The 25,763-nt window shown below is 42.6% G+C and overlaps 1 protein-coding gene across 1 annotated transcript in view; it reads left to right on the plus strand.

Annotated features, from left to right (window-relative positions):
• The window catches only part of WIPF1 (WAS/WASL interacting protein family member 1), a 56,378-nt gene that overhangs the window by 19,563 nt on the left and 11,052 nt on the right, over window positions 1-25,763 (plus strand). The window contains exons 2-6 of the mRNA XM_027636525.1: window positions 1,249-1,361; window positions 20,110-20,198; window positions 21,643-21,772; window positions 23,973-24,149; window positions 25,358-25,754. Coding sequence (XP_027492326.1) covers window positions 20,148-20,198; window positions 21,643-21,772; window positions 23,973-24,149; window positions 25,358-25,754 — 755 coding nt within the window. The 5' untranslated portion in view covers window positions 1,249-1,361; window positions 20,110-20,147. The remainder of the gene's footprint in view (window positions 1-1,248; window positions 1,362-20,109; window positions 20,199-21,642; window positions 21,773-23,972; window positions 24,150-25,357; window positions 25,755-25,763) is intronic.

Here is a 25,763-nt window from a genome sequence, read left to right on the forward strand (position 1 = left end):
TGTTGAACTTCAGAAGGGAGAGAGACTGTGTGCATGTGTTTGTGTGTGTTCATAGCCTCTATGGAAGAAAAATTAATTTTTCTGTATTTTTTTTAATTGTTTATGTTTATTTCTTTCCCTTGGCCAGTGTTAGTATAGATGTTTTTAGGTTTGAGAGAACTTCAGTTAGATGAAAGCAACATTAAAGAATCCTTAATTCTGCAAATAAACAGAATAAATCACTCAATGCCACCTTAGTTACTGGCCAGTTTTGCTCCCCAAAAACTACTCGTCTGCATTACTCTTTTGATCTTGTGTCCACTGTGCACCTGGATCCACATCCACAGTATTCTACTCTCTGCAAGGGAAGAAGTAGGAGTTAAGATGTGAAACACCACCTAATGCAAACCTGAACTGCATGAGCCAGCTTCAGAGAGTTTATAGCAGGTTTCATTTCACCTCATAGTGTATGCAAAGATTTCATGGCAGTGAGGGGCTGGAGTCTTGAGACTGGTTTCTAAATAGAAGTAAATCTGTAAAATGCTGAATGGTTACTGTTCTTATATTTTATTTTAAAATTACTGCATTGTTAAAGACTTTTTTTTTTGTTGTAATGCTAAATATATCAAATGGACAAGTGTATCTTTTGCTGGGATATTATTTGCAGCACATCTCTGTCACATCTTGCTAGCTGTTCCCTCTGCCTTCCTTGCTCCCACACATGAATGCAAGTTCTGCAAGTCATTTCTGTAATTAGCTGTTAAAAGCATCTAGACATTGAAGGAGGTTAATTTTACTTTTGTTTAATGGATTTTTTTCAGCTTTTGCCTGCATTTTTCTCTAGCTTAAACTATAGAAACCTCCTTATTACAAAGCTAGTCATCAAACTATGTCTCTTATGAGGAGCAACTGTAGTAGTGGATAATTCTGTTCAGTCCTACCATCATGTCCATCTACGGGGTTTTTATGCTTTTCTGTTTTCCCTCCACCATTTATATTGGCTTTTACTGTGCTATGCTGAAGCTGGGGAATTATCTTAAATTTCTTTGAGAACAAGTTGGGTTCTTTGGCCTCAGGGACTGATATGGAGAGCACAGCCAGTGTGTTTTCCTGTTCTAATTCCTCTTTAGAAGGAGAGGGGCTCTTCTTCACATGCTGCCAGTTTCTCATGCAGAATTTCAATTTATGCAAGGAAATACATAGTAGATACGTACCCAGGCTCTGTGATCCCAAATGGTTCACAATTAATAGTTCTTTTCTTCCTTGCAGGAGTGTGCAACCTGGGAAATGTTTTTGCAATTGAATTAACTTCAGGAAGTGTATTCTGGATGAATTGACCAGGCCTTGTATTCTATGAAAACATCTCTCCTGCTGGTGACCAGGTACAGAACCTGTGGGATTTGCACCGAGAGGGATGGGAGTGGATAGAAGTCATGGTGTGAGCAGCAGCACAGGGAAACATCTCTGGTGTGTGGCATTCCTGGCCTATAAGAGTTGGAAGGTGTAGAGCCATCTCATGTCTTAGATTGCAGTGTGACAATATAGGAGTCATTCTTCTCCAGGGCAGGATTAATGGCAGTACCAGTTTACTGGCATTCTCTGATGTGGCACACCTTTCCTAATGACAGTTAGGTGCTTTAGGTTACATCAAATTTTATGCCAAATCCACAAGCTTTTAACATGTGCAGCAGGTTGGTTTGTTGTTTTTTTTTTCATTCCAGTAGCACAAGGCTAATAGTGAAGGGATTTGACACTTGGCAAGTAGGTCAGGAGACCTAAGATATTATATGACCAAGCACTGTAATGTGTAGTTGTCCTGACTTAGACCAGATGGCATTACACTTGAAAACTGTACAGTGAAGCCTACAAATTTTATGATGTGGTGCTAATGAACAGTAATAATATGAAAAGGTTCACTGAGACATATAGTTAATAAGAAAGAAAGAACAGTGAGTTTACTTTTTTTTTTCACTGAAGCAGAAGGTCCATCAGAAAGTATGTGCTGTAGAAAGGCTGCAACATGCCGACCTAGAGCTGGTGCAGTCCAGTAGATCAAGGATTATTTTCTATCTCATGTACCCTGTGTTGTACGCCCCAACTGTGGCTTCTTTGTGATTAGTGGACCAGGTAGAAACTGATGCTGGGAGGATCCCAGAGGTGCCTGCGATTTTGGTTATCTGTAGACATGAGTACAAAACCATTCAGGGTTCCTCCTTGATAAGGTCTATAGCTGGTCCATGTGGGTTGATGTTTTGGTGTAGTTTCAGCAGTGCACTTGCTTTGGAAACTACAGTCTGAAGAAATCTGGGTGCCAGGCTTGGGAGAAGTGAGAGGGAACAGTTAGCCCTAGGAACAGAAATGTTTCGCTTCATTCGTGGATCCACAACTCTTATAAGGCATGATGGACTGCTACAGGATGAGGATTGGTGCAAAGACCATTTTTTGAAGAGTTATTTCTACAGGACCAAAAAAGAGGGTACTACTGAGTGATCAGTAGTCAAACATACCTCTTTGGACATCGGTGATAGGAAAGGATGGACTGTTTAAAGGAGGGAGACATGCAGATAGGGAAAATATCAGTATTTTTAAATTGATGTTTATATTTTATTTCAAATTAGTAAATTGGATGCTGCAAAAAAATTTACAATTCAATACTGAGATAAAGATGGTGAATTATGTCACCCTCACCCATTTCACATATGATATGGGAGTATGGAATGTCCTATGAACACAGTAATGATGACAGGCAGCACAAACACAACCTATGAAGAAAGACTGAAAGAAATATGATTGCTTAGCCTAAAGAGGAGAAGATCAAAGGACATGTAAACAGTTTTCAAATAACCATGAAGAGGAAAGGAATAAATTCTTCTAAGCATCAGTTGTAAATAGGATGAGAAATAGTAAATGAAATCACAGCAAATGAGGTCTAAATTAAGTACTGGGAAAAGCTTTATCTGCTGTCATGCTAATGAGGTAGATGACTGAGGGATATTGCAGAGTTTCCATCAGTGGAGATTTTTAGAGAGAAAAGAGATAAATACCTGCCATAGTGACTCAGTGGAAGAGTAGATGCCTTCTTCCAGCCCTGCTGTCTTTTGTTCAGTATTTCAGTCTCCTTGTTGACATGACTGAATTTCTCTGGTTATTGATGAATGCCGAATAGTTATGGCCTTTAAAATTAACATTTCCGTATGTACAGTACAGTATACTCCATACTCCACTTTTCAGGGAGGGAAGGTAAAATTCTGTTCCTGAGTTTCCTGAGGAGATTTTGCTCTTTTAATTTGAGAGTGAACAGGTAAAATGAGTGCATTATACTTAGCACTGTGGGAAAGTATTGAGTTACTGTTAGCAGCTGGCACGTAACAACCAGGTCTGATCCTGGCATAAGAGGGAGACCTGAAAAGGCAGGACCTGCTGCTGTCTCAGGTGAACAGTTGTGGCAAACTGCTCATTTTTAACACAGATCTCAAATCTCTGGTACTAATGGCAAACTTCAAATTCATGCTGGCTGTGCAAAACCAGCTTTTCCTAATGTTAAGTTCTGATGGATCAGGGCTCACCTAAAGAAGCGTTAGTCTGTGGAGTTCCTGCTTTGTTGACACAGCAGCCCTGGTGCTACTGTACCCCTTCTGTGAAGCAGAGTTTTTTGACTCTGTGATGGTGCCCAGACTGGCACCCCCTGTAACCTGGCTTTCTGGGAGTCTGCCTGCTCACGGGGGCCTTGGCAGATATAGAACAAAACAATGGTCCTTTGCCAGTCATCAGGCCTGCAGTTTAAGAGAGAAAGTAGACTTCATGAGAGTAATAACATCTTATGCCCCCATAAATCAATATAAAGCTTCCTTGCAGCTGTGGGTTTGATCCAGATATTACAGCTCTCTGAGTTTGGAAAAAATTTTCTTTTTATCTGGAAGCCTGTGGCCTCAGATTTTAAGTAGCTCTTAACTCTCCATTTAATTATAAATTCTGGTTTTGAAAGCAGAGATGTTGAGAGTCTTATTTCAGTCTGCCATATGCTAAACTTAGCCTTCAAATTTTCTGAAAATAAACACAGTCTAGTTTTGCCCATGCAAGCTAACCAAATAATTCAGTCAGTCTGGTCAGGGTTTTGGCCGTATTTACAGGATTTGGCAGATGTGATGCTAACTTTAGCTAGGGCTTAACAACTGTGACAGCCACTCCTATTACAAATAAATTAAAGGGGAAATTAGTTGCCACCCTCCAATACCTGCTGTTTCAGGGCACCTGCACTGAGTACTCCAGCCTGCTGTGACTAATTTGTTTTCTTCTCTGAGCTTCTGGTAGACTGGCATTAGCAAGGACAAATTTGAGCAGTCCTGTGGAGGACTCTCCTGAGTAAGAGGACATGTTGAATGTTCTAAAGAGGAAATGCAAGTGTTGAATGATGGTATGTGGCTGCTTTTGGTTTTGTGGGTATGTTTTTTCGTGGCGGTGGTATGCCATACATACTTTTTTTTTTTAGCTTGAACTACAACAAACTATTACTTTTTACGCAAAAAGCTGCATTTGGAATATTAGCAGGAGCTCAGTTAGACCCACTGTCTTGAATAGAGGCAAATAATCTCCAAACCCAGCTGCTTCCTGGGCTCCCAGTGAGGTCCTGCACGGCCTGTGTGGCAGGCTGCCTCAGAGCTGCCAGCTATCATGAAGGTGCAATGCTGGCTGGGCACCACTTCCAAAAACCTGGCAAGAGCAGGAGCCACTGCAGACCCCAGAGCAGCTGTCTGGGGCAGCTTGTCTCTCCTCAAACAATGGCTTGTAGCTCCTGCCGAGTTCAGGCAAGATGTTGATTTGTCCCTCTTGGCATATTCAACTGCCTAGCACGTCCACCTGGGTCTGACCTATGCAGTCAGCTAGATACAACCTCATATGGGATGTCACTGCAGTGTCCTGGGCACTCTGGTAGACCAATGCCCTGCAGGACTGGCACCCACATGGCACACTGCCTTTGACTACACTTGCTGCATGGAAACAATTGGTTGTCAAAGGTCATAGAAAACAACTAGAGATATAAATATTTAAAATAAAATGCAGATAACCAAATGGAACTGCTTGGTTTTTACTTGGGCAAACGTTCTGGTTTAGTGTGTGTTGACTCAACCAGCTTCACAAGTAGAAAGTGGAAGGGTGCTGTATGTTTCCAGCCTGGGTTGCTGCAGTAGGCAGTGCGGCTGTGCTGTTTTCCTTCTCAGGAAGGCAGCACAAGACATGCCTCCTCTTCACTTAGGGGAAGATCAACTAGTTCTTGTCCTAAGCTGTGAAAGACTTTGCCCTATTTTTTGGCAGAATCCATTAATAATCATTCTTTCCATCTTCTTTGCTCACTAGCTAAGTACTTGCCATGTGCAGCTGTAAAAAGTTGTTTCCAAAGAGAAATAAATTGGAGCAAAAACTTCTGTAATCGGAGATGGGGAAGAAAGCAGAAGGGCGTTTTCAGTTTGGTGTCCTTGGTTGCTTTTTGTTTGATTTGTGCCTTGTTTTAAACTAGAGCCCTTTACAGGACTGTGGCCCCCCTGGCTTGTCTGCATCTGGGTCCTCCCAATCTTAGCTCCAGTAGCACTGACTTGCCCCATGTCCCTCCCAGGACCAGGGATAATCAGAACATCAGGAGTCCGTGAGAGACCCCTGTGCCAGGTTGGCAGCACCATCTCTATACCTTAAGGAAGCTGAGAAAACATAAGCATCTAGCAATTGGATTTAGATGCCTAAGTTGGAAAATTTAGTTTATGTGTCAAAGTTATTGATTGTAGTTATAGTTTCTTGGGACACTTTTATTGAAAATATGTTCTAATTAATACTATCAGTTTATCAGTTTATCAAAACCTATCAAAACCTTTCTTTCCCTGAGATGAAAGGAGTCTTTGGTACAAAATTTAAATTTTATAAATTAGAAAATTCTAAAGTGAGCTTTTAAAAGAAATTTAGAATACTTGAAGTGGAATATAGGATCTGCTGAAATTTGGACTTCCAACAACAGAATGTTTGGGTTGTTTTTTAATTCCTGATTAAGATAGAAATCTCTTATGTCTCAAACTTTGTCAGGACATAAAATTTATTTCCCACTATTTTTTCCCCAAATCCCACATTATTAAACTCATACAAATTTTTGTGCTTCTCCAGGTAGATCAGGGAATCTAGATTCTGTCTTTCATGTAACATTAGAGTTGCTTTGAGTTTGAAAGAACCACAGACTGATGCAAAACAGAACTTGGACCTTACCATCTATTAGATAACTGCCAAAACAAGTAGATAAGTGTATTTCATAAGTGAAATCTTCAGAAGCTATCTTAACTTATAGGGCCTTCAGCTGGACAATGAAAACCTTAGATTAGGTACAGACAACTTAACTTTGTTGCCCTTACTGTGTTTCAGTTGGCATCATCTGCTGCATGTGTGGACTGTGTACTCACATGTATATGTGCAAATTTCATGGTCCCACTGTCAATGCTTGAGTCTTCAGCTAAAGGCCCAGATGGATAATCTGAACCCTCTGATTCAATTTTATCTCACCTATATTTCATAAATATTATATTGCATAAATATCAAGTACTGCTGCAAAAGTAGATGAAATTATTTATATAAAAATGGCTTTACAAAGCTATTTTGAGTTGAATTGTTGTTGTAGCTCTATTCTAGTAAATTAAACAAAACATAATTGTGATTGGTCAATATTCTGATCTCTGCTTGGCTTCTAATAGTATAAATATGAAGAATATTATTATTGCCTGGATTTTGCTCTTTGCATCTTGGCAGCTTATTTATGAAATAATTGAAACATCTCTTAGCTGTACCTTTCTTTTCCAAGTGACTTTTGACATTTTTTCTTGCCAAAAGGCAGTGTTGGAAATACTTAACAGAAAAATTCACCCTCGTGTTACTCAGGATGTTTTCCAGATTGGACCAAGTGGAAATTGCCGGTGATAGGAACAGCACATGAGTATTGCCAGTGATTTGCACACATGCCTTCAGATACTGAAGGCCAAGGTCTCTCCTATTACATGTGGAGAAGTATTCAATGCACTGTGGGTTAGATTTTTGAATGCTTCACAAAGAGCCAAACTAAACTGAAACAGAGGAAGAGGAATATCAGGTTTATCCTTCCACTGCTCCAGCTGTGAATGGGAGTTTGAGGTAGCAGCCACCTGGGCATCAGGCTCCTTGCCTGGGGACATTTCCAAAAACCAGTCCACCGGTTCCACAAGCCCCTGGCTTGGAGGTGATCTCCTGCAGGGCAGTCAACAAACTATTAATTTACTCTGAAGCTGCTCTTCACAAGAAGGGAGTCTAGAACAGGAGGTCCTCTGCAGGGTTTCTGTACATATTTCCATCAGGTAGCAGTTTGTTTTGTCCAGTGACTGCTGTTGGAGGCAGGGGAGTTCTGGTCAGCTCAGAATAAGGCTTGTGATGGATTCAGTAGTTCAGTATTGCAGAAGCAAAAGACAAGTCTTTCTCTTCCCTGCTGGCAGTCTGCTTTAGCCCTAGAGCTTCCACTGGCAGCCCTCATCATATATTGTACAGATTCCTATTACAACTTTTGGATTATATGTTCCTCTGGTAGAAGAGACCTAAGAAAGGTCTGGAGTGAAGTCAAAGTAGTTCCTATCAGCTAAGGACAGCTGATACTTTTTTTGTTTTACTTTTATTTAAAAAAATAGAATTTTAAAATTAAGCTTATCTTGCTATAGTAATAAAAGTGGTGGCTCTGACACAATTAATATGGGTATGTTATAAAATCTATGCCTTTTAAAATAGAGAAAATGATTATCAGATTTAGTAGATTTTATATATGATACAAAGAACCAAACAATGTAGAGATAATGGCAACTTTTAGTCTACTTTATTCAGTGGTTACTTAATGGTTATCTGCTCTGTTAGTTTTGTAAAAGCCATCTAAAGATAGTTTTTGAGTTGTCTTATTAGACAATTTTTAGTAGAAATAATGTATTGCTTCCTCTATGTATATCTCTGAAGTAAGTTGCAGGAGAAGTTTACTGCTGAATTCCAACCAGGCAAATAATCTGGTGGTGCAGGAACATAACATTTTGGACTTGTTTGTAATACAGATTAGAACAAGACATCATTTGCCAGTACTACCAGGATATTAGATGATCATGTAATTTCACGTGTGCAGTAATATGTTTTCAGTAATATTATTGCTTTTCTTTGTTGTTTTTAAATGAATCCATTTCAAACCAATATATGTATGGTAAAATATTTAAGATTAAAATTAATCTCTTATCCTTAACCTTGGGTTTTGGTTGGGTTTTTTAATTGCTTTGGATGCAGTTTCTAAAGTTTTGTAGACCCTTTAGAGCAGATGGTCAACTTTTGGCCGTGGTATCTGAGTAGTTTGGGGTGAGCTAAGGTTGGCTCCAATGTGAAGAAAGGGAGATTGAAGTCCCAGAGTTTGGGGATGGGTTGTTTACTCAAGCAAGCACTCTTTTTGTTTCAGATTACTTTTGCCTCCTCTTTTCCCTCCCACTTATTATTTCCATCCTGATTTTAAAGACTCTTGCACAGATTTGTTTTTATATTGCCGAGAACCTTTAAAAATAATTACTGAAACCATAGCAGCCCATCTGAAAGCTTTCTGAGACACAGTATGAGCTACAGAGCAGGCCAAACCTCAGAGGGCAGAAGCTCTCTTCCAAGCAAGTAAGAACGGATGCTGTGAGTTTCTTTGAGTGCTTGTGCAAATGGTCTCTTTGTCGTCCAACTGCCTGTGAGTGCAGATGCCCAGCGTGCACTGCCCAGCGTCACATACATCAGTGTTTTGGGGGGTTGAAAGCTATACTAATTTTTAATTACTGTAAGCTAGTCATATAAAATTTGTAAGAGAGAGAGAGAGTTTTATTTTGTAGCTGCTTTCAGAGAAGGGGATCTAAGATAAAATACCAATCATAGTAAATACTAAAAATTCCTAAGTGTGCAAAGTAATGGTGTATCTTGTGTATATTCACTTATGCCTCAGAAAACTGAAAATTTGCAATTGCTTTATTACCAAACTTGGATTAATTCTTTTAGGAATGTGAATTATAAAAAAGTAATTGTTTTGTAGCAACCCAGCAGAGTTTACAAAGAACTTAAGTTTTCCTGGCCACGTTACTGAAATAAGCATTCAAATGGCAGATCAAATGCTGTTTTATGGCTTTTTTGGACTGGAGGTCAGAGAAGGTTTGTGAACACATGGGATACAAGTCACACGCAGAATGAGTCTTCATTTAGTATCTAGTCAGTTTGTAAGATGTGACGTGAGTTTCTATTCAGTTTGTGGTCTGTGAGCAGGGCACAGAGGGTAATTTACGGGGAGTTTTTCAATAGGTCATGGTCCGTTGAGACGGACGAAAGTATACCTTGCTGGATGCTCTCCCTAGCTTCATGAAGCAAGATTCCGGCAGTGCTGAACACAAGTCATGGTATCACTGTGCATGGTCATGGCTGTGGTCCTTGCTCCACCAGCCTTTGGCATCCAAAGGATGGCGTTGTGGGAGCCTTGCTGACTGTGACACTTCTCAAATTCATTACTTACGTGCAAATAGGATTCGGTGCCTCACAAATGATCTGGTTTAATGACTAACCTCGAGCTACAGTGCAAATCCCTGTACAGCAGAGATCATCAAGGGATTTCATGGGATGCACTCTTCTTAATCTCTAAGTCTGATCTCAATTCAGATGCTTTCAGCAAAGTCAGAAGGTACAGTGGCTCTCATCCAGCCTCCTCTGAAAACTGTCCTGAGCCTTTCCATGAACTCTAATGAGAGTAAAATCAGACTCTCCATCTCCACCCTGTTTAGTGGAGGTTTGTAGTCTCAGCACTTCGCAGTCTCAAATCATTCAAAATTAACTTTCAGAATGGAAAATTAGATTTTTTTTCTTTTTAATTAAAATCTTTACCAGTCTTGGTTGCCTGTTTCTCACAAAACTTATTTATGGGCTTGCTGCACTGAACTGAGGCTTTTATTAACAGTAACCTGGCTCTGAGGTGGTGTTTCTTTTCCTCCACTGTTTTTAGCAAAGCAAGCTACCTTACATTATGCAGATCTGAGGCTGGGTTTTGTTTTATTTTTCCCACACTCTGGGCAGATCAGTCTTAGATTGCTCTTCTAATGACAGATATTCAAGTTACTCTAATTTATATCAACACCTGGGCTGTAAAAACTAATGCACTTTGCTTATGTAGTTGCTCTTTCCCTGCTGACTGCCCAGGCCTCTTAACTTTCTGTTTGGGCTTTTGATGTGAAATCTGAATTAATCTCTGTACACTGTAGTTTTTCAACATTTTAATAGGAATATCACAATATTTATAAGAGGCAGGGATTGGAAAACAGTGCTTTAAATTCATTCCACGTCTGGCCCTTATATGCCTCAGATTTCCCCTTTAAAGGCAGTTGCTATTTTAATATTATTTTATAGATGCTACCTTTAGAAGACTAGTCACAGTTTGCTGCATGGTTAGTAAGACTTAGTTGATTGTGATGAAGAAAATGCTTTATGTTAAAAAAGCCTATTTGAATGCTGAAGCCAATTCAATTCTAAACCTACACCTACTGAGACGTAAAATAATCTGACAGTGTTGGAGATTCTTGATCCTTTTCTGTAAGTATTCATTATAGCAAAATGTTTTCAACTACAGCTTTTTGTCATCTGGTTGGTAAGACAAAGGTGAAAGAAGACACAGCTTCAGCAATGGCATTATGCAGGTCACAGCATTATTAATTTAGTGCCCGGGGCACGGAGAGGATGTGGTGTGGGGTGTCTCAGAGCTCCCACGATGTAACCTGTGGCTCCAAACAGGCTCTTTTCATCCCAGCCTCAGGATTTGCAGAGAGAAGCCCCTCTTCTTATAACTACTGATGCAAAGGGGGCTGCAGCACACCCACTGTGGGCAGCAGAAGTCCACCAGCAAAATCCCAGGACTTACTCTCCATATTTGATTCCTTTTTTGACTTCTTTCTGAGCTGACTGAAAGTTGCAACAGCTCAAGTGTCCGGGAAAAAAAACAGACTGATATCTAGTACTTTTGGCCTGTTATGCCACAAAACAGTGGAGAGAAGGGAAAAAAATCCTCCAGATTTCTGTCAGTTTGATTTAAATAGCAGAATTGCTTTCATGTTACACAAAGCAAACAATTGGTCAGAGCTGTAACATCCTAAAAATAAAAGTGGATTAATAGATGGAAAGGCAAAAGGCTGGTATGATAGTACGAACAAAAGTTGTTTTCCCATAGTAACAAGCCGGGGATTCCAAGGGCCAGGCTATGCCTTTCCACCTCTTGGTCACCAGGTGTGGGTTGTAGGAAACATCCCTTCCTGCCTCTCTCTGTGGGCTGCCTGCCACCGCCAGGCCATGAATGACCCTGTCCGGTTAGAGGGATGAGCAGTGCTGTGTTGAGGGGATAAGCTGGTAGAAAAAGTCCTGTTCTTAAGGACTTCTTCCAACTTCATGCAATTATTTTTGTTCTGATTTAGGACTGAATAAGCTGGAGCCAATACTCAGAAATCCTTAATTTCTGAACTAGCCTGTTCACCCTACCAACAGCTCCTACAGCTTAAAACAGCTCAGGTTTTGGGGAGAAAGCTATGCAGTGCTGAACAGCCACATGACACTGAGTGATCACTACTACAGCAATGAGACACTGGAAAAAGCAGCCCCACTGGAGAAAAGCTCTTGGGCTACGTGTTAGGAACAGTATTTTGTGAACACAAAATGTTCACAGGGACTAACAGATAAGGGAATAAGCTGGAGAGAGACACTGGGTCCTTATTGCCCAAAGTATATTGTCCCTGTGGCTTCTCCACAGCACCAGGAGTCAAATGTCGCTTTCTTTAGGTCTGCATGCTGAGGTTGCCTCCAGCCTGGATGAATCCTTGTTGGCTGCATTGGGCAGTATGCCTGGGATAACACAGCCTTGCATGTTGTTTCAAACACTCGGCTTGACTAGAGGCTGCTGTGGATGGTGGAGTGCTGCACACAACTCTACTCTGGACAGCTGAAAAAGAGCTCAGGCACAAACAGCTCAGTCCTTAACCATCACTTCTGCCTGGGAGAGAGGGTGAAGCCTTTTGCCATAGGGCTTTTTGCAGAGTGGTTGGTCCTAGGAAGGGCTCTTCTTTTTTTGACATGAAAGGGTGGGGGAGAGCTGCAGGACATTGCACTGTCTCAAGATGTGTCCTCCTGTCCTGAGGACAGTAACTGTAGATTTCTCTGCTGGATTTAGCCCTGGCCTCCTTCTGAGGAATGACTCACATGTGCCTGTTTTAAAACCTTGTGGAGATTCCCTCCTCTTGTGCCTGGTGCAGGGGCTTTGCTCCAAGTGTCATTTGTAGGGCTGAGGTCCTGCTTCCCAGTGCCAGGTTATTGTGGCAGGGGATGTGAGATGACTCTCGGAGTCTGAGCAGACAGGAATATTTTTTTATATCTCCTCTGAAAGCACTGGCTGAAAGAAATTATAGGAGTATGGATTGGACGGAAGCAATTTCTGTTTTCAGTGAGTCAGATACTTTCTGCTATAGTGTATTTGCTCTTACGTTATCAGCTTTTCTCAAGTCAACATCCAAACACTTAAACTATCCAAAAGCTTTGCTGTTTCTTCCACACAGGGACTATATTGGTGACTAGAGGAAGTTCTCCAAAGTTAGCCATTGCCTATGATCCTCTGCATATCTTGAAAAATATGTCACTGACAAGAAAAATATTTTTAAAATACTTGGATTAAAACCACATTCTGACACTATAGTGGCCAATTTCTTAGCTGTAACTTTCCACGGATGCAGCACCACTGGATTTTTGCCATATAACTCTTGATTGCATTTGACAGGTGAAGTTTGATGGATGCAGGTAGCCATGGGCCATAGGTGCAGCTAGCTACTACTGCTTGGCACCCAGCAATCATGTGCTCGCTCAGTGGTCTGTTGGCTCACTTGTCACTGATACCCCACAGTAACCTGCTTTATTACTGTATTCCTATGATGGTAAGAAGTAGATTGATAGTGTTCAGGGGGTTTTAGGTCTCTGGGGAATTGCCCAGTGTGAGATGCAGACAGTGCTGCCTGAAGGATCACTGCTCTTGGCTGGATGCTCTGGGATGTGGGAGGTGAGCATGAGGGATGTGGAGGGAGGTGGAGATTCTGTAGGGCTGACAGAGCACAGGTGCCTGGGATAAGATACACAAAGAGGTGAAAGCACCTCACAGCATCCTCACACTTTTTTTCCTAACTAGTCATGTCCTTTGTTTCCTATTGTTGTTATTTATCTTTACTGCTCATCACTAGCTCCCCAGCACCTTCACATAGCTCAGTCACACTGTTGTAAGAGGTAAAAGAACTCTGCAATTTATTAAAAAGGGTATGTCCAAACCAAAACAAGAAATATATCATCTCTCTGCAGCCTCAGTAGGGCTGAAAAAAATGCTCACTGTAATAGGGGCTTTACATCTGTTTCTTCTCCAAGAACTACCCCGTGCACTTCTACCAGAGACCTCCAGGCTCTTGCTTTCCTCTTCTCTCCTTTTTGTTCCCTATCTGCACCAGGATGGTGTTGCATCCCCCAGACGATCACTGCCGAGTTTGTAAAGGTGCAGTTCCCCATGGGAGATCCTCCTGTGTGTCATTCAGCTTGGGCCAAATCCTATTTTGGGACCACATAGACCTCATCCACTTTATACACCTGGTGTGAATAAAGCCCATCATCCATCACCCCTCCAATGGCAGTTTGTGGAAAGAGACGAAGCTCTAGCTCGGGGTCTAGGCAAAAGCTTTCCATCACTGGTGCACCTACTCTACCCTGGCATTTTGTGTAAGGGTTGGCATTTCAGTCTGGTGGAAAGTAATACTCAAACCACTCATTTCATGTACTGCAGAGAGTTTCTTTGAAACGTGAAAAGTCCCCAGTAAAGTAGGCTTCCTCTCTCTGGCAGCGGCAGCTCCCCAGAATTTCCCTGGGTCTCAGATATCCAAAGTCACTTCTCCTCTGTGGGTCTCCCTTTTGGCTGTCCAGTTCCCTGCAAGTGGTTTTAAGGGTGAAAAGTTTCGCTATCACAGCTTCCTCCAGACAGGATAGGACAGTCTGCATTCTCACACCCTTTTAAATGTACTTTCTCAGGCCACAAAGCCTTGTTATCTCTGCACCAGAAGGATTGTTGTTTCACCCAGAAACCATCCTTAAAAGACCAGTCAGTGGTGTTAAAGGATCCAAAAATACTGATAATAACATTTTAGGTGACATTTTTCTTCCTTCAGACCTCCTCAGCTTCAAGTTAGGAGAATGAAAATCCAGGCTCTCCCTGTGACTATAGGGGTCTTATACAACAATTCCCTGTGTCTCAAATAAAACTAGCATCAGGTTACTTAAGTGTCTGACAGGCTTTTCACTCCTCTAGTGAGTGAGTGAGGCCAGAGAGTCTTCTAAATATTCTTTTTTTCACCTTGCAAGGGAGTTCCTCTTCAGTATATTCAAGTAGCTTCATGCTCTACTGAATTCAGTTTAGTGCCCTTGCTGAACTCTTTAGGGGCTTAAAATCATCTGCCTGTATATTTATTTATGGGTTGCTCTATATTTAGAAACGTTAATAAAAAGAGAAGAAGTACCTGGCTTTTTCAGGTGGGATTTACAGGCATGGTGTTGCATGGGAGGAGCATCTTCAGAAACCTCTGAAGTTTTCATTCACACCATGCCAAACTCCTGCACTGACTCTTAGTGCAGGCAGCCCCTCTGGCCTTGTGAGAATATGGTGGTGGAATGTGGGACATAGAGACTTACTAATGACTTGGGTCTGCACAGTAAAGTGGGAGTAAAGGGTGGCTCAAATTTCATGACATCACTGTAACATTTTTTATCAAAAAACTTTAATAGCTCTGTACTCTGTTAAAAAATGACTCATGCAAAACTATCATGATCTGTATAAAACTGATTTTAAGTGGTTTTCCAACCACTTTATAATGTGTTTACAGTTAGTTGTCCTTTTTGTTTTGAGAGCTACCTTACTAAAGTACTTGGTAGCATAGCCCAACTGCCTCAAATTCAGATTTAAAAAAAAAATTTCCCTTCTTTCATTAGGAGAAAGTGATGCATTTTGAAAGAACCAAATCAACACTAGTTTGGAAGTCGAGTCCTTTTGCATAGAGGAGCAATCAGCATTTTAATTGGCAATTTCAGGGTTTTTTCCCCTTAAATTTATCAATTCTATTTTATTTCTACAGTTGTTTGTTCCTTCCTCTTTTTTTGCATGGAAATTAATCATGCAGGAAATGATTAACCACAGTGAGCTGTCTGTCTGCCTCTGACTCAATATGTTTAAGAGGGAGGGCCTTCAAGCAGCTCTTAATGGCTGACCAGATGCAAACTGTGCACTTGCAATCTAATTGTTCAAACTCTCCATCCCACATTAAAGGTCACATTCCTTTTTAGCATTTGTAATGCTCCTAAAATAATTTCTGAAATAACAAATTAAATCTGAAATACCCAGAATTTCTGTTTCATGTAATTCAGTGTAGAGACAGTTTTGCTCATTGCTCTTCATATATTACTCTGTGGAGCAAGGGGCTCTTTGCAGTATGCAATGTATGCTTTCTCTCTCGTCTGTTTTAGTTTTTAAATGAAATTAGTTTTTATCATTATATATTCCATATCACAATATTTTTATATCGTTCCTTTAGCGACTGCCGGGTGTGCCTGGTAGTTTGCAAAAATGAGAGCTTTCTTATGCAGGTATTCTTTACTTAGGCAGCTTTGGAGCATCTCGTTTGCCGGCGGCTGGGCTGGCTTTCTCCAAAGGCAGCAGCAGACGCGGGCTCTGTGCACAGCCCCCTCGAGAAGGGTGTGCAGGGAGGCTGCCCCGGCCCCGGGGCTGTGTCGTGTCCGGGGCGGTGCAGAGCGGGTGTGGGGATGCGGTGGGTGCCTGCTCACGGCGATAGCAGAGCCCAGGGCGACCGGGGCTGGCTCTCGGAGGAACTGGCCGTGTGCACGGTGCTGCTGGCGCCTGCTGCGCAGCGGGAGAGCAGCTGCTGCCGCTGCTGCCGGCTGTGGAAATCCTTCTGTCTTGCTGACAATACAGACCTTTGTGTTTGGGGCTCCGTGGCCGATGCTGCAGTGTAGGTGTGCGGGTTAGTTACCGGAATCCTTTCTGCAGCACCACCGGTGCTCATCTAGACGTAACATTAACATTCGGCTCTTAAAAGCAGTGATGGCTTACATTGTGGCCTAGAAAATATGCTAGGACACTATCCTGGGTTTTCAAGTATCAATACATCTTCAGTCTTTTGCAACTGGTTCCTTTTTAACACCCTGCAACACCGAGTGTTATAATCAACTTGGTTGTTAACAGATTTGGTGGATAAAATTTATTATTGGGTGGATCAGTTACTATTTCAGGTATTTTATAGTGTCAGCTGTTAACAATTGAACATAATGTCCATTTCTTAAATTCAGCTCTTTCCCACTGACCAAGAGCAAATAATGATCTGAGTGTATTGCTGAAGCGTAGGACAGTAACCAAAGCTTTCCTCTCATTGCAGTTACACTTAACATCTTAGGACATCTCCATGCTCCTGGGAATTAGTGATGAACAAAGCAGCTGCAAAATTCAAGTTCAGCATTGTGCTGACTCAGCTGCTTTGGTTCTGCAGCCCAAGAGGTGTTTCTCATCCCCCTGTGCTGTGGGGGCAAGTCAGCAGGTCACTGCATCTCTTCAGAACATTATTATTCTTCCTACAGGCTTATAGTGATCAAATTTTAAAATCCAAAGGGCCTTTTTTTTTTTTTCTTACAATAAGTCAGACAAAAAAATAGATTGTACAGAATCTAACCAAACAGCAAGGGTGAGTTGGAGCTTCAAAGACAGAGGTGGAGTTTCTTTCTGTGAAGTTTCAGCTTGAGTTTCTGAAATTCTCTTTTTTATCAGCAGAAGCAGAGTCAGAGTGACAAAAGTAAGAGTGGTGTTGTAACTCTGGTTTTAAACTAAAATTTGACAATCTGGGGTGTTTTGCTGGCTCTGTAAGTGTATGTAGTATACATTTTTGCATGGGCATGCAGGTTTCTGAGTCAAAGCATGTGTTCTCTTTTCTAATGGCCCCTAAAGGAAGTGTGTGCTCTAGCACATCATGAGTAAACAACCCTGCAGGATGCTTGCATTAAACTTCAATCCAGTTCTGCCTGAGTTTGTCTTATTATAGAAGCTTGTCCTGTGCTTCCAAAATGCCATTTTCCAGGCTACCTTTGGGGGCCACAGGGCTTGTTCAGCAGTAGCTAAATGCTAGGCTCACCATTGTGCAGCTGTGTGTACCTAATTTTCACTTCAATTCTGTTGAAAAAGCCCTTTAGTATCAGAAATACTAGCTACTGTGCAGCTAGTGACTATGGGTACATGTAAGATGGGATAGGGAAGGAGGGAATACCTAGTGCCTTTCTCCCCATTACCTCCTTGCAAATTGTCTGCGCAGGGAGGGTTTTGGAGAAGCTGGATGTGTCTGTGGGTAGTGGCTTCCCCTTAGAGAACTCAGGCTTCAAGCATCACCTTTCTTCCCCTCTATCCCCACCAATTCCTTAAGAAGCTGATCTTAAACAACAAGTTAAAAGGACATAGAAGTAGAGCAGAGCAGCCCAAGCATGCAGGAAGCAATCTCTTAACTGACAGGGAGCTAAACAAGTTATGGTATTTTACAGAAAGTGCTTCGTAGACCACCTGGCTCACTTGCTGCATTCAGGTCTGAGCTGCCTTAAGGGATTCATTTAAAAGTCTGATATCAAACCAAACTGTATTCTGCCTGTTCCAGAAACCTTCCTGTGACACATGGCGTGCCAAGGAAACCCAGTACATTATCCAGACTGCTTTGGCCTCTTAGCAAAGCAGTGCAGAGAGCAGACTTGCTCTTTTTAATCAGTTGAAGTAGTTAAAAGCTTGGTGAAATACTCTCATGGCACAGTTAAGCTAGAGACAACTGCAGCTGTGAAAAGACTGTGTTAAGAAACAGGATGGTTGTGGTCTGCTGTAAGAAATAATTTTCCTGTTGACTATTTTTTTAAACAGGAAGCTGAAGAACAAAGCAGCATTAGTCTTGGTGCTTTTAATAGGCTTCAGATTTCAAATATTGGATTTAGAATGTGCAGGTCAGGAAAGGATTGGGCTTTGTGCAGAGTCTTATGTAACAACTGAAAGCTAGAAATACAGAAGATAGGAATATAACTGAATTCAAGCAGATCCTCTGAATGTGAAACTTGTTTCTGTGGAAAAGCCCTAAGATGCTCAGTAATGCACCAGAGGACTGATGAGAGCAGGCTGGTCTGTTTGCAGCACTTTGCGAATGCATGCATTTGCACAGTGCGTAGGCTTGGCTTCACACAGTTTCCTCTTTGTCAGTCAGTCTGTCCATGGGCCAGCTTCCCCTCTGCTCTGCTCACTCTTTTGCAGTAACGGGAAAGAGAAACAGTTTTTGCAGTATGGGAGAAGAAAACCTGCAAACACTAGAGACAGTACTAGGGCCTCACGCCACTTCGAACTCCATGGTTTTTCTAGACATTCAGCCAGAGCTAGGGGTGATGAGTCTGACTCCTTTCCAAGCCCTTTCCTCTCTAAAGATTTTACACAAAATCTATTAAAGTCTTATTTCAGAAAAGCTTTCTTCTGAGGAAGGTAGGTCAGCAATTTTTTTTTTGGGGGGGGCGGTGTTTGTAGCTGTATTCTAATTCTTTTGGAGCAAGAACATCTGATGAGATAAATCTGTACTTTCTGTACCATTTTTTTTTGTCACACACATCATAGATCATGTTGGAGCCACTAGAGACATTGTAGGTCGTGACTCACCTCAAACCCTCACTGCAAATGCCATTTTGTTTCATTCAGCAATTTTTCCTAATGTTCATTTAAACTGTAAAGGGTACTGTACCTAGCATGATGTTGATTTGACAGATACTATGCTGTTACACTTCCCCTTGGTTTCATCAAAAAACACGTAAGTTACTTAAAAAAGTAAAAGCTGTGTATTCTTGTAAATAACTGCCCTGAGGACTTCAGCTGTCAGCCTGGGGTTGTCTGTATTCCTATTCCCACTATGTTTACCTGTTGTGTGCAAACGTTATATAAATGGTGGCAAATCATTGCTGGCTCAGGTGGATGGGCCAGCAGAAGGTGAAAGCTCAGGTGAAAGAGTAAAGCACACGCTGAAATGCCACAGCACCATTAGAAAAGCCCCAAAGCCCCAACAGGCACAGTTCCAGCGAGCTGAGTGCCAAAATGCCACAAAAAGACCTCGTGACTTAAAAAAAAAAAGTCTTTGACACTTGGCCTTTATTTTTTTTGTTGTTTTGTATTTTTGTTTCAATGAAGTTCTACATCCCAGGTGTGACCCTCCTAGGATTGTCTTAGGTTGAAAGTTTTGGTTGGAGTGTGGAAGAGTGGGAGCCTGGTCTCCAGTAGTGAATATAGTGAAAGGCTGAGCTTTAGCAGTCAGGCTTTTCCCTTTGCAGCAGCCTGCAGCTGAGAGGCCAGGCTGCCTACTTGCTCTTCCTCCTCAGGGAAAATGCACATAGCATGACTGTGTGTGCTGCCTCTGAGGAGGAGGAAAGTGCATTCACATGTGATGATGGAGCATGGAATCTTCAGAGCAAGCAGGGAGAAAGGAAGAAGCATGAGTCTGTCCTAGAGTTCTGCTGTTCCACCCTACTCATAACAGCATATGTGTGAATCTTTTAGCAACTGAAGGGATTTAACAGGTCAGCATCTGACTTTCTGAGTAGGATCTTAAAGTATGATATCTTGAAGCAAGGGTTGATGGTGTAGCTATGGAACTATCCTGAAGCACTTCCATGGGAAGAAGATTATTGGATTAAAAGAGTACAATTTTGTTACTGCATTTTTTGCACTGCATGGATTGTGTAAGTGTGCAAAACTGGATATGTATGTCTATGAGTTTATATGGCAATGGGGCTTACGTAGGGAGCCCTTCTTTAAAGATGCAGCTGGTTTCCATACAATTAAATATGAAGTGCTTTTTGTATGTTATTTAGACTTAGAAAATGTAAAAGATAAAGGATGCTTTTTAGATGAGTAGAACTTTATTTATTAAGATGTGTTAATCTTTGAGTTTTGTGTGTTTGTGTTTTGCTGTGCAGGTTTCTTAGCAAGAGCAGACAGAGCTCAGCCTTCCACCATGCCTGTGCCTCCCCCTCCAGCTCCCCCTCCACCCCCAACACTAGCCTTGGTAAGTTTTACAGGAGGTAAATGTACCAAATGCACTGTTCTCTACTGCTGCTTGTCTCATTGGATGTGACATTGGATGTCCAGAGATAGGGAGGTGTGGATGAGGGTATGCATTGACATTTGGGGAAAGCTCTCCAACATTTTGGTTTTGGTTGATTATTGATCCTGTGAGAAAGACCATCACTTTCACTCCTTTCCAGTGCTCATATGGATGTCACTGTCTACTCTGATTCTCCATCCTTCTCTCCCTCCCACACTGGTGGTTTGATCTGGTGGAGAGACAACAGCTTGTCTAAGTCAGGGAAACTGAAGTCTTGGTATCCCCTTGACTTTCTCCAGACATGTACTCCCACCTGCTACTCTAGTACTTACATGACCTGAGCTGGAAAAAATCAATCCTATTGTTTAAATTTGGTAAGGATAGTTCTTAGCAAGCACAGCTCCCTCAGCCACCTTGGGGTATCAGAGCACTGCTGACACAGTGGGTGAAACTACATTGGACCTGATTTAATTTTAAGCCTAAACTGAAATAGATCTTGTGCTATGTTTGCCTGCCCAACAGTCAGTCATCTCACTGACAAGAAGAAAAGGCTTCTTGAAATGCTGTTTTAAAGTACTCAGATACTTTCAGAGCAAACCCCAAGCCGGTTACACAGATAGAATGGGCTGTGCCTCTGAAGAGTCTTTCCCTCATTTTCCACCCCAAGTATGACTCTCTTCTTAGTCCCTCCATGGCAACTCTCTCTACCTTTCAGGAAATCTCTATAACACTGATCTGATAAGTTGGAAAGTTTTTCAGAAACCACTGTTTCCTATAAGAGGCATATATATGTGCATATGTATGTGTATGTATGTGTATGGTTTGGGGTTTTTTTGTTACTCCTTGAAAAACCGTGTCAACGAAACATAAACTGAAAAGAGAGGACCATTGAGACAAACCTCATGCATCTAAAGGTTTCATTTGATCTAGATGAAGAGGTCTATATATGGAAGTAGCAATTGCCATTTTTAAATACTCCTAACAAAACTAAAATAATAAAGGTCCATCTTTCTTCTGATTTATCTAGAATTTGTATTTCACTACAACTTTCAAGAATGCTCATTTTCTTGTGTAATCAGATTATGTATGTAATTTACCATATATATGCCTTGGCTTTAAAAAATCAGGAACTCTGAATCTTGAGTTTAAAGAATGTGAATTCACATGCAAGTATTCAGTTTCTGGTGATTAGTGTGGGTTAGAATAGTAGCAGTGTTTGGGGCCTTGAGTCAGTAACAAGGCCAACTACCTTTAACATCATTCACAAAAATAGACATGGCATGCTACCCACTCCAGTGCTGTTCCAACTGAAACTGGAGTCTCAAGTAACTACCATATTTGAAGAGACTTTTTATCTAGAAGTTGAGGTTTATTTTGCCTCCTCATTTTTAATTTTATTTTGCAGGCAAATACTGAAAAGCCATCCCTAAGCAGGTCAGAACAAGCAGGGAGAAATGCTCTATTATCTGATATTACCAAAGGAAAAAAGCTCAAGAAGACTGTTACTAATGACAGAAGTGCCCCAATTTTAGACAGTAAGTATTATTCTATATGTTGTAGTATCTATAGGTATGAATGGTTCTACATATCTGAATGCAGAAAATTATCATCAAATGAACTGTAGGTAGAATAAAGTGCCAGTAGTGGTACGCATAAAAGTAAATTCTGTTCATCATGGATGAATAGTCAGCTGAGAAATCAAGTACTGCTTATGAAATGTGAATGCTAATTTGTTTGCTTACCCTCATACAGCAGTTTATTTTCTTGTTTGCTTATATCGGAAAACTATGCAAGCCCTACTAGGAATTCTGCTGAGGAGCTGCAGCAGATCAGGAAAACAAAACCCCCATCAGGACTGAGGAGAGGACAGAGAATAAATTGGAATTTCAGACTCTACTTTTGCATAAACAATATAAGAATAAATGCATGTCTTGCATGACACCATTGGCTCTTTAATGGCCTCAGTACCACTTAAAGCAGAACCACAGCCACAAGCCACAACTCCACCTGTGTGTCACTCTGCACGCAGTTTTACCATTCCTGGAGTGACTCAGGGGTGTTATCTTTTTGGCTGAGCCTTGTTGCCCAGCCTGCCCACCAGTACTGTGGCACAAGGCAGTGCCTCCACTTACTTGAATGGAAACAAGGTCTCCATCCATCTATGCTGCTGCTGTGTCTCACAGAACATCTTGGTAGGTGCTGAGAGGAGGCTGGAAAAGCCCATGTAGCAAAAGTATTGGGAAGACAGACCAGAAACAGGAGAAGTGTGAGGAACACAGTCCCACTCTGACAGAGGAACAGGATTTATTGCCCAAGGAGAGAAGACACTTCTACAGACTGATTAGCAAATGTGGTACACCTCAGTTTAGGTTTGGCCATGCAGTTAAAGACTGGATTGTGTTAGGAAGATGATGAGGAAAGCAGGAAATGCCAAGAGGAATGTGACCAAATAAAAATAATTTAAAAATGCAGTCCTGCAATCAGCCAGCTACAGTTTTTAAACCCTTATTATCTCTGAATGCAAAGTTGCACATTCTAGCTATTGTAATGAGCTGGAGGGGATTAAAGGAGGGGGTAAACAGTAAGATAAAAATTATGCAGCCTATTATCTTGTTTACATGAATTAACAAATCATGATGAAAGACTTAACCATAGTAGCAGCATTTCTCCAGAGGTTCACGCCCTGTGTGAGTCAGAGCCAAACCGAGCTGACGTGCTTGAGAAGGATAATGTGAAACATGCGTCCATGGACACACTCTTCCTCCTTTTTTCTTGGGGGGATTTTTAGAAGTGCTTTTGATCCACAAGTTTTAGTTACCGTAAAGTCAGTGAAATTATTGCCAACCCAAAGTTGTGGAAATCAAGATTCCAAGAGATGAAGCCATTGATCCTTGTCCATGTAGCCCATCATCTGAGAACTGATCTCCACAGATATCCCAACCTGTGGGCCTGCTCATTTGGCAGTGATGCTCTGAATAGGGCTCTTCTCTGTACTGGTAGTTGTGGAAACACTTTCATTTTACTTTTGGCAACTCAGTGTTGTCACAGCAGAAATACTGACATTAGAGAGAAACAGGAGAGAAAGTGGGGGGAGCTGATAAAATAATTCCTGCCTATTGGAAACATTAACAGCTAATGATCCCATCACTGCATTTCTGAATCTACAGAAAAATAATCAGAAATGGGATCTCTTTCTCTACTAAGCTTTGTTCAGATAAATAGAGATGTTGCAACATCATCAGTAATGAGAGGTGCATTCCCAGAAGCGATCACCAGACACACCTTCAAGAGGAAGGACCCTCTGTCTTCCTCCTTCCTTCCTTATTTTCCATGAGATTGCCCTGTTTCTGCTTATGGAGAAGTGGAGGGCAAGGATAAGAGAAAAGAAGTACAAAGAAACAGAAAGAAGCTACTAAGATGATAACAAAGACAACATGATATTCTAGAGGTCCCATCCATGCTCAATTCCAAATTCTCCACAGCAATTTTATCTGCTTTCTAGTCCAGAGCAGACTAAAGGAAATTGATAGCTTAATAAAATACAGGGGCTATGATTATCACGCCACCTCTGCCACGGTGCAATAGTGTTGGTGATGGCAGCTGTGATGATCCAAACCCTGTGTATTTTGAAAGCTCATCCATTTTTCACCAGCTGCAAGCATTGCTCTAATGGAAGAGATGACTTTTCAGGATCAGTCTTGCTTCACTAACATGGAGGATTTTTTTTTCCAACAGAACCCAAAGGACCTGGTGGAGGTGGCGGCGGTGGCTTCGGAGGAGGTGGCAGTGGCAGTGGTGGGGGTTTTGGTGGTGGCAGTGGTGGTGGCTTCGGTGGCGGTGGACCACCTGGCCTTGGAGGCCTTTTTCAAGCAGGAATGCCAAAGCTCAGATCTGCTGCAAGTCGAGATGCCGGTAAGACAGAACTTGCAGTTCCAGTGTGAAAAAATAAATTATATTGCTTAAAACCTTCATATTACCTGCTGGGACTGAAAAAGCCATCAAATATCTTAGGAAATGTAATTTTCAGCTTGAATCTTGTTTTATTCTTACTATTAGGTTTTATGAGGGAGAGGTGGGACTCCCCTTTCCACCCATCCTCTTAGTTATTGATGAAAACTAAAGATCTTGGCAGTGCTGAATTGCTGCTTGCAAAGTACAGTCAGGCAGACTAGGTCCTGCCTCAGCTGTTGGTATGCAGGACCAGAGGGGAACATAGGAGGATCCAGGCTAATTCTTTCTTGTGCACCAGGAAAAAGGATCTATTTTCCAAATGGAAAGTACATCTGCATCAGCTCTACAACAGCGTGACTTGCCGCTTAGGGAGTGCACGAGGCATCCCAGCTGGCTGGTACACACACTGCAGTTGGAGGCTTGTCTGGGGCAGGCACTGTACTTCTGGTTGACAAAACAGCTGCCAAGAGCCTCATGCCCCTTGAAAAGAAGGACATCCGGGGCCAGTGAGTTTTGAAAGTTTAAGGACAGAGGATTTCATGCTTGTTGAAGAAGGACTGTGCAATGGGGGTTGTAGGGTGTTACGAACATTATTTTGTAGCCTAACATAATTTTTCAGCACACGTACAAAACAGGCTCTCGGACCTGGTATTTTCTATTGTGTCACAGTCTATTTTGGGAACTTGTATTAACACAAAAGTTCCTGGCATCACAGAACAGTACTTCTTCAACTGCAGGGCCTGCTGCCATCTTCCTGATGCGCACAACTACATCCTTAGATAACCGCTAGTAGAAAGGGCTGAAAAGAGCCTTTTGCCGGACTATTGTTGTTAAAGATCATTTAAAAGCTAACATTTCTTTGCTCTCGGGTTGATGGTATCCAATACTTGTTCTTTACCATTTCTTCCCTCCCTGTGTCATTGCTTGCTGTGATGGCTGTATCACTTGCGTTACTTTCCGGACACTGAAGTCGTCCCTCATAAGCAATATCGGGCTGTAACCTGCTATTGGAGTGGTTCCCCAGTGCTGCCGGGGTTGGTGCTGAGCCCCAGGGCTGGTGTGCCCCGTGCCGGGCTGCTCCCCAGCCGTTCACAGTGCCTCGGGACACGGCCCGTGCGGCACCGCAGTGCCGCTCCGACGGCGCTCATGCCCCTGTCCTGTGTCCGCAGACTCCGGGGGAGGCCGCCCGCCCGTCCTGCCGCCCGGAGGCCGCTCCGCCGCCGCCAAGCCGTTCTCGCCGCCGAGCGGCCCGCCGCGCTTCCCGGGGCCGCCGTCGGGGCCCAGGACCGCCGCCCCCGACCCGCAGAGGAGCCGCCTGCCGCCGCCCAGACCCGACGCCGGCTCCAAGCCCGAGGCGGCGCCGCCGCCGGTGCCCAGCACGCCCCGGCCCATCGCCTCCAGCCTGCACAACCGGGGGTCCCCGCCGGTGCCGGGCGTGACCCGGCAGCCCAGCCTGGGGCCCTCGCCCCCGCCGTTCCCGGGCAGCCGGGGCGCGGGGTCGGCCGGACCGCTGCGGCAGCCCGGTCCCGGCGCGACGCCCCCGTTCTCGGGCCGGCCGCCGCTGCCGCCCACCCC

Source organism: Corapipo altera, unplaced genomic scaffold (assembly GCF_003945725.1).
Source record: "Corapipo altera isolate COAL_440 unplaced genomic scaffold, ASM394572v1 45, whole genome shotgun sequence".
Taxonomy (NCBI): Eukaryota; Metazoa; Chordata; class Aves; order Passeriformes; family Pipridae; genus Corapipo; species Corapipo altera.